Here is a 9,091-nt window from a genome sequence, read left to right on the forward strand (position 1 = left end):
AGCTAGTAATCCATGTGAGACATACACAGGAATTCTAAATCATAAACAATAGTCATATTAACCCAACCCACACAAGCCAGATTAACCATTTGAATGGAATAGGGGAAGGGGGTAAGTGATAAATGTCCTCACTGTATTTTCCACCATAGGGTTTAATCTCTGGCATCCAGTCAATGAAGCCTCTGCTTCTTGGTAATATATCCTTGATTCTAGAATATTTCTGTCCCTCCTGGTAAATGAAAAGCAAATGGTCTTTGGAATCTGAAGTGCTGGGTTGCTATTCTGGCTCAACTATTTACTAACAGGGTAAGCTTGAGAAACTTACTTGAATTCTCTAAGCCTCAGTTTATTTACCTGTAAAATGGCGTAATAATGACATTTGCCCTCAAAGAGTGATTTAGGGAGGAGGTAAAGTATGTTAATAAACTTTGTAAATTGCTCAACCTTGTACGATTGTTAGACATGAATCCTACTGTCATGATAATCCTACCCATATAATCCTCTCTCAGGTACTACAAGTAACCTAATAATATACAATTCATATCTCGAAACCTAACCACAAGTTCAAAACCGTGCAAGGAACCCGTGAAGCCACATACTTAATAGATCACTTTATTATATGTGAATTACACCTTATTTTTCATGCTTAATGCTTGCAAATAGTTTCACACAATAGACCCTCTATGCAGAAGTTTACTCTGGTGTCCATGCCGGGGGCTGTTTTGTAGGTAACTCTGCTTAGGATGAGGTCATTTAGGTGAGTATTTCAGTTACTAACCTTCTGGGGCATAGGATTCTAACCACCCATCCTGACCTTGAATGATCTTCCCTCCCTCGTTAACAGTGCCACAGTGCACTTCCATGGTGAAGTCTCTGCTCTCTTCGCATTAGGCAGGATGCCCTTCTGGATTTATAATCATATGCAACCAACCGCCATGAGTGGACAGTGCGTGAAAAAAATCAGAAACGCATGCCAACACCCATGTGTTCCTAAACCCCAACCGCGTTCAGACCAGCCAGCAAATTCTCAGAATTAAAAAAAAAAAGAGAGAATGTTAATGATGTACAGAAACTTAGAGATAACCTTAGTCTAATGATCTCACGTCACAGAAGAAGAAACTGAGGTTCAAAGTGGTAGAATTCACCCAGAATAACCCGGCAAAATTATGAAGGCGCCAGAGCTACTGGTTTTCCAATCTATTCCTTGTAAACACACACACACACACGCGCGCGCACACACACACACACACACACACCCTCTTTGGGACTATGGGTATAATTCTCTTTTTCTGAACACACCAGACATTCTACAAGGCACTGCAGAAGTTTCCAGGATTTCCACTTATGATGGCTAAATTGGAATGTTACGACATCTGCCCTATTTTTCAGGCAATTTCTCAACACAAAACCAATGCCAATTAATCAGCATGTAGCACATTTAACTGAAGCATCTGAAGCGCAGTTGTGATCTTGGAGCTTAACTACACGCGCTGAAAAGGAAGGAGAGACCTTTTCTATTTCAAGAATGTGTGACAGAACAGATTATGGAATCAGGATTCCAGTCTCGGCCTTTCTATGAAGCTAGCTGTTTGACTTCAGCTGAGTCTTTCTGAACTTTGGTTCCTTCTTCACCATAGGAAAAGGAGTAGGTTTAGATCAAGCGTTTACTCGGTCCCGAGGAAGGGCATTAGGACGTCCATGAATCCCTAGAGGTTACAGGCAAAATTCAATGTATATATGCCTTTTTCTAAGAAATGGTTTCACGGGTTTCATCCGATTCTCAGTGGGGTCTGCGATTCCACAATTCTGTGTATATTTTTTTTTCAAGTGGTACTAGTCCCATTTGCATTAATGGACAAGAAAGCACCAAGGCAAGCTGAGTTAAAACTGGGCTCCTCACAATTGTGTCATTCCACAGTCCGAGTGACAATCCTCCAATCTTTCACCTCTCTTGACCTTAAATCTTCCAAAAATCCAACTATCTTAACAAACGGTCCACAGCTTTTAGTCTACGCAAGGTACTGAAAGTGGTACATGGATAAAGGAGACACTGACCTGCCTGCATGGAGCTTACGCTCTCACCGGGGCAAAGACAAGCCTCCGGATCACTATCATGCCAAGCAGCCTCACAGACAGACTACTGTGACTCAAAAGAAGGAAAGTGTATCCTGTTGGGGAAATCATGGAAGGGCATACGGAGGAAGCGGTATTGGGGGTGAGATGTGCAGGGTGAACAAGATTTTGATCTGCTGGGGTAGGGGGAGAATAAGAGGGCATCTTTGGTGGAGGGATTCTCGTAGGCCAAAAGAATAGAAACAGAAAGAAGCATGGGGCTTGTGTAAGGCACAGGAAATAATCCAGATTCCCTGTAGAGCTGCCTGGGGTGGGAGGAGAGGAGTTGTGAATGACATTGTGTAAAATCTTTGAACGAGAATGGTGTTGGTACTCAATGTTATAAGCAATGGAGATTGCCAAAGGTTTACGGACGAAGGGAGTAAAATCATAGAATTATAGAAACTCTGAATTAAAGATCTCTTTACCCCTGTTTTAGGGACAAGAGAGTCAGAACAAGAACCCAGAGAGCTTGCCAGATTCCCAAGTCCAAATTCTTTGCATTATACCAGCCGCCTCACGAGGTCCCACTGGTAGCAGTGTGTAGGGTGGAGAAGGAAGAGTTCAGGCAGGAGACCAATATGGCAGCCATTACAGGAGTCCAAGTGAGAATTTAAGGTGGAATAAAGAGAACCTGAGCATCAGGGGAGGGAGGCAGTCAGAGGAGGGGCTGGGGCTGGGGGCGGCCACGAAATATCCCTTTTCTCTGCTCCGTGAAGCTCAGAGCATTACGTGTTCATCCACATCAGAGGGGTGTGGCATTTGATTTCACTCACCGGCAGGTCCAGAGTCAACCGGTCCATCCGTACTCAGCTTATGAACTCTTAGCCCTCCCAACTCCCCTTCAGTACTGTGCATTCTCTAGAGAAAAGAGGCCAGAAATCACGCCGGCAGTGATCATAAGCAGCCCTGGAACTGTTCCTTTAAGGGACCGGTAGATGACTTTAGGATTCAGGCAACTCTGAGGGTTTTCTTTCTGGCTTTGCTAGAGTGCCAGGCATACCATGGCTCAAAACCACTTAGCAAATGAGGTTCCTCCAGCCCACAGGAGTGCTTCCCTGGGGGCTTCTGACCCATGCAGGAATGTCTGGCATAGAGGGGTCCCTTCCAGTGTTTTTCCCTTCAGTGGCCGGTCTCTGGATCACCAGCATCACCTCAGGTCTCTTGCTTTGTCCCTTGTCCAGACCCGTCAGCTCATCAACTCTGTGACTGGCTCATCTTTCTTGAACTGGGATGTCAGGAGTCTGAGTATGTCTGACCAAGAACATAGGTGTGACAAAAGCTGGATAGTGTGAATGGCAAACATCCAGTTGTGCAGAATGCTAAGTCTATAGTCTGACTTTTCCCCTTCTACGTTGGCCTTTCATTTGTGCCAGTTTCGTAAAGACAGAACCAACAAGGGAATCAGGAGAAGCAGCTTCTAGGAGAAAGAAAGTATCAACCCAACAGATTATTTTCTTGCCAGAGGAATGGCCACACGTAACAGGCGTGCGGTAAAGAGGGGACAGTGAATCAGTGACATCTTTTTGATGCTTGTCTTATCAGTTCCTCTTTCTCATGAACCGAGAGGATGACGGTCATCGAGGCCAGCCAGTTGATTTCAACGGGCCATGTGGGACAGTCACTTTTCACTTTCCACCGTAAACTGTGCCCAAACAGTGCTGGTATGGAGCAGGTGTTCAGACAGGCTTAGCTTAGTTTTCTCTCCCTTCCCCAGACCCCCCACTGGCAGATTCGCTCTGACACCTCAGGCTTCATGACGAGGACTAAACCGGATTTCGCTACAAACAACACCTTCAAGTCCTTCTGTCGTGAAAGAAGGCTGTACTCACTGCGGTTTAGCAAGCCATCTCTTGAGGCAAACAACCTACATTCAAGTCCCATCTCCGTTCACTACGAGCTTACAGCCTCAAGCAACTTCTCTGACCTCTTTACACCTTGATTTCCATTAAAACGGGGATAATGACAGTGGGTAACCAATAAGGCTGGTGTGAAGGATAAATGAGTTAACAAGGTGGTGCATATCAAGCACGCCGGGTAAGTACTTAAAGAACTCCAGCTGCTTTTCATAAGGGAGCTCTGAAGTTTGAGTCTACTGAACATCTGGTGATTCATAGCTTCGGGCTAGGGGCCAGTAAAGGGGACCAAGGTGCCGTCCAGACACACCAGCTGTGCACCGAAGCAGCACTGCAAGACTCGGCCAAGTATCAAGGACAACACAGTGGTTCCACACCTGCCCTACTTGAGCAATAGTTTAGGCTAATCCACCTTCTTTATTCCTCTAACCTGGGTGATTATTGGCCCGAGGCTGGCCTCCAAAGGCCTGCACGTGGCCTCCTCGGTTTGTACGTTTAAAAACAAAAGAGAGGGGCGCCTGGGTGGCTCAGTCCGTGCAGTGTCTGACTTCGGCTCAGGTCATGATCTCAGTCCGTGAGTTCGAGCCCCGCATCGGGCTCTGTGCTGACGGCTCAGAGCCCAGAGCCTTCTTTGGATTCTGTGTCTCCCTCTCTCTCTGCCCCTCCCCTGCTCATGCTCTGTCTCTGTCTCAAAAATAAAAACATTAAAAAAAAAATTTAAAAACAAAAGAGAGACAGAGAGCTCTAGCCATCTGAGTCAGGGTGGCTATTTTGTGCCTCTTCACTTCGATTTGGGTTTGGTTTTTCTATTTCTAGACATCAGGCCCTGTCGCCCTCCCGGTGTTTCAGGCCGTCAGAGCTACGTGGGGATTTAGGAACCATCTAATGTGCTTGTTTTGGAGCCAAGGAAACCGAAGCCCTGGGTAGTGAGTAAAGTTGCTCGAGATCACCCACAGCTAGTCAGCTCAAAGTCAAAACTCGTTCTGTCGGGAGGTCCGGTGTCCCAGGCCGTGCGCGCTCCCAGGCCCAGCTGGGTTCGGTTTCCTGAACCCTGGCTAACTTTTCTGTCCTGTCCCCAGGGAGCCCCCACCTTCCCTGGTGCACACCACGACTGTTCTTCAGCTCAGCTCCTGCCTGCCCCTGGAGCCTCAGACACTCCTGGTCTTCCTGTCCGCTCTTGCCCACACACATCCTTGATGGGAACTGTCCTGCCCTGTCCTGCAAGCCCGACTGCTTCCAGCCCAAGTGCGTCTGGTCTGCGCCTTAGGGCCTGTGAGGTTTCAGGAGCCCGGCCCGGGTGACATCCAGATGGACACCGGGAAAGCTCTTCTTTGCCCCAGAACCTGTTCCTCTCTGTTCTTCTCTTCCCACTCCATTTTCCTCTGTCTTCCCGACTCTCTGTTGCTCAGTCTCCCTCAGTCTTCCTCCTCTGCTTCCTATCCCCCGTTCTCCTCTTTTCTCTCCAGCTCCCAGCCCGGTCCCCTTGTCCCTCTTCTCTCCCTCCGTCCTCACTTTCCCGTTCCTGGTCCTGCCTGCGCTCTGCCCCTTTCCCTCTCCTCCTTTTCGTCCCCCCACCCTCCCCCGTCTCTTCCTCCACTCCCTTCCTCTCACCCTTCCACACATCTGTTTCTAATCTGAGCCCTCGAGGCGCCCGTTTGAAACAAAAAAGCTCCCCCCACCCTCAGGAACCTGGCACAAAAATTCCTGAATAAACCTTCCTCCCTCCTCCGATCCTCCCGCTTCCCCAGATACTCCTGAAACTGACCACCAGCCCCCCCCCCCAATCCTCCGCATCAGACGGTTCACGCCCAAAGTCCCCCCGGAGACGCGCCCCCCCCCGCCCCCCGCCCCCGGCCCCCAGCCCGCTCCCGGGCCCAGATGTGCGAGCCGCTGGCGATGGCCGACCGGGCGGGTCTCCGCGGCCAGATGTGTGCCCCCGCCCCCCAACCCCGCGCGGCGAGCGGGGACCCGGGCGCCCGCGCTCCCTGGGGGCCGCGGGGACGGCCTTGCGGAGCTGGCCCGCGCTCGCGAGCACTCACCTAGCCAGAGGAGGAGGAGGAGGAGGCTCATCCCGACGCCCCCGGCGCGGGCGCTCCCCCGCTCAGCCGCTGCTGGGCTCCGGGCCGGCGGGGCGCAGCCGACGGACCTCGGGCGAGCCGGGCGCGGCGCCTCGGGGTGCGCGCGGGGCGGCCGCAGCCATGTGCCGGCGCGGGAGCCGTCCCCGCGCCCGGTCCCCGCGCCCCCCGCCACCCCCCCGGCGCCGAGGGGCAGCTCGAGCCCGGACGGGAGCGGGGACCAGGGTCGGGGAGGACAGGGCCAGGCGGGAAGACGCTACCGCTCCGCGGAACACTTTTCCCTGTTAGGAAAGAAAAAAGAAGTGAAGAAAGAGGGGGGGGGGAGAAAAGAGTGAGCTGGAACCACATGGTCGCCTCCCACCGGCAGCCCCTCCCTCGCCCCCCCCCCCCCCCCCCCGCGCCCGCCCTCGCGCAGCCGGGCCCGCCGCCGGGGCCGGGAGGGCAGGGGGCCGGGCCGCACCGACCCGCGCGGGGGATCGGCCGAGGCCTGGCTCCGTTCTCCGTTCTCACTTTGTGCCTCTCTCCACTTCTCCCTGGCATCTCATTTTCTCGCCCCCACTCACCCTCTGTGCTTCCAACTCTCTCCCTCATCTGCCCTCCCTCCCGCCACCGTCTCTCTCTCTCTCTTTCTTCATTTCTCTCCCATTTACATTCTTCTGGCCGCTCCCCTCTCACCTCCTCCCTCCTCTCCCTTCTTCCCTCGCTCCTTCTCTCCTCTGCTCGGCCCTCCCTGTCTGGCTGCGTCGTAGGAAAGCGCAGGCTGACCATAAGGACGGTTAGGCGTGGAAGGGACTGCGACGGTCCGGCAGCCCTCCGCTGGCCGCTCCCTGCCTGCTTGGGAACCCCAGCCACCCTTCGCCTGGCCCTCCCTTGGCCTTTCGCATTCGCTCGCTCTCTCTTTCTGCTGTCAGTATTTACAGCAGCCCATCCTCAGATCCCCCGGGGGAGTGGGCCGTCCAGACCTCAGTGGAACTGGTCCATTAGGAAGCACTGCACGTGGCTCTGGCCCAAGTAGGCATCACTCCCTTCCAGAAAGAAAAGGCAGAAGGCGTGCGATTCCCTCCTCGCCAGGGCCACGCTCCTGGGACCCGCCTGCCGGCCAGTGGCACAGGTGGGAGCTGGCCTAAGGGAGGGAGAGGTCTGCCCTAGAGGGCCCTGGAGCACAGAGGCTAGAGGATACTAGAGGAAAGGGCAGTAGGGGCCACGCTCGGGTCTCCACTGCCTGGAGCACGACGTGTGGCACACACGCCTCCTGGGCTCTGGGAAACCGTGGAGCTGCGCTCTCTGGTCCCCAGACTCTGGATGTTCCTGGAGCAGTGACTTCTCTTTCAGCCACATTGAGGCATGAGGACCCGCTCCTCTCCAGCCTCACCGTGTCTATGAGTGAGAGCTGCCTCCCCCCCCCCCCCCCCCGCGCTGAGAAGTTGGGGATGCTTTCCAAGAGATGAACCCCTCCAGGCCTGTTAGGCTTGCCTGATCACACATTTGCCCCATCTTTCCAGGCCTCTCTCTAGGAGTCTTAGATCCCAGGAGCTGTATAGTACCCTCTGGTCCTAAGGAAAACCAACCCATCTCATAGATGAGGAAAGCAGAGGCTTGGAGAGGTAGGGGACTCTCGCCACGTCGCTCAGAAGGGAGGGTCAAGGCAGGGGCTGTCGTGGCGGCTTTGGGATCAGCTGTAAGTTCCTTTAGAATGCCAACGTTTATCTGTGTTGTCTCTGCTTCTTCAGTAATGATTTATTCATCTACTGTGCACCAGGTGCTTTTTTTAGGGTGAGGACACAAAGCAAGTAGAACTTGGTTATGGACATTATTTCAATATTTGGAACTAATATGTCAGGGCACCGACTACAGACCACGAATTACGTTAATTATTTAACATTTGTCTTTGCATTTAATTCTTAGAGTAATGCTAAGGGATAGGCGTTTTTAAAAAAAAAATGTTTATTTACTTTTAAGAGAGAGAGCAAGTGTGAGTGGGGAAGGGGTGGAGAGACAGAGAGAGAGAGAGAGAGAGAGAGAGAGAAAGAGAATCCTAAGCAGGCTCCATGCCATCAGTGCAGAGCCCCCTGGGGGGCTTGATCTCGTGAATGAGATCATGACCTGAGGGGAAAGCAAGAGTTGGACACTTACCCGACTGAGCCACCCAGGTGCCAGGAAGAGGCATTTTTAACTCCATCTTTTTTTTTTTTAATTTTTTTTTCAACGTTTATTTATTTTTGGGACAGAGAGAGACAGAGCATGAACGGGGGAGGGGCAGAGAGAGAGGGAGACACAGAATCGGAAACAGGCTCCAGGCTCCGAGCCATCAGCCCAGAGCCCGACGCGGGGCTCGAACTCCCGGACCGCGAGATCGTGACCTGGCTGAAGTCGGACGCTTAACCGACTGCACCACCCAGGCGCCCCTAACTCCATCTTAATGATGAGGAAACCAGAAACCAGAGAGATTAATATTATGCCTCATATCACAAAATATTAAAACCTCTCTCTTTTATTAATATTCTAACTTAATATTCTTTTTTTTTAAATGTTTGTTTATTTTTGAGAGAGATAGAGACAGAGCATGAGACGGGGAGGGGCAGAGGGAGAGGGAGACCAGAATCCAAAGCAGGCTCCAGGCTCCGGGCTGTCAGCACAGAGCCCGACGCGGGGCCCGAACTCACGAACGGCGAGATCCTGACCTGAACTGAAGTCGGATGCTCAACTGACTGAGCCACCCAGGCACCCCTCTAATTTAATAATCTAAAATATTATTATTTTATATTATAAAAGATTTAAAAGCTCTCTGACTCTGAGTAGTTTTATCTTCCATTTTATACTTCTGGTTCAATAGGAGAAATCGAAATATTCACAACTATAATTCACATGGGAATGTGTTGAAACAAGGTTTATTCTTTTTTTTTTTTTTTAATTTTTTCAACGTTTTTATTTATTTTTGGGACAGAGAGAGACAGAGCATGAACGGGGGAGGGGCAGAGAAAGAGGGAGACACAGAATCGGAAACAGGCTCCAGGCTCCGAGCCATCTGCCCAGAGCCTGACGCGGGGC

At 51.6% G+C, this 9,091-nt stretch overlaps 1 protein-coding gene across 1 annotated transcript in view; it reads right to left on the minus strand.

Moving 5' to 3' along the window:
* Positions 1–6,357, minus strand: part of LOC122483092 (CXADR like membrane protein) — a 99,040-nt gene extending 92,683 nt beyond the window's left edge. Inside the window, 1 exon segment of the mRNA XM_043579662.1 lies at positions 6,008–6,357. Coding sequence (XP_043435597.1) covers positions 6,008–6,038 — 31 coding nt within the window. The 5' untranslated portion in view covers positions 6,039–6,357.
* Positions 6,358–9,091: the final 2,734 nt, after the last annotated feature.

Source organism: Prionailurus bengalensis, chromosome D1, assembly GCF_016509475.1.
Source record: "Prionailurus bengalensis isolate Pbe53 chromosome D1, Fcat_Pben_1.1_paternal_pri, whole genome shotgun sequence".
Taxonomy (NCBI): Eukaryota; Metazoa; Chordata; class Mammalia; order Carnivora; family Felidae; genus Prionailurus; species Prionailurus bengalensis.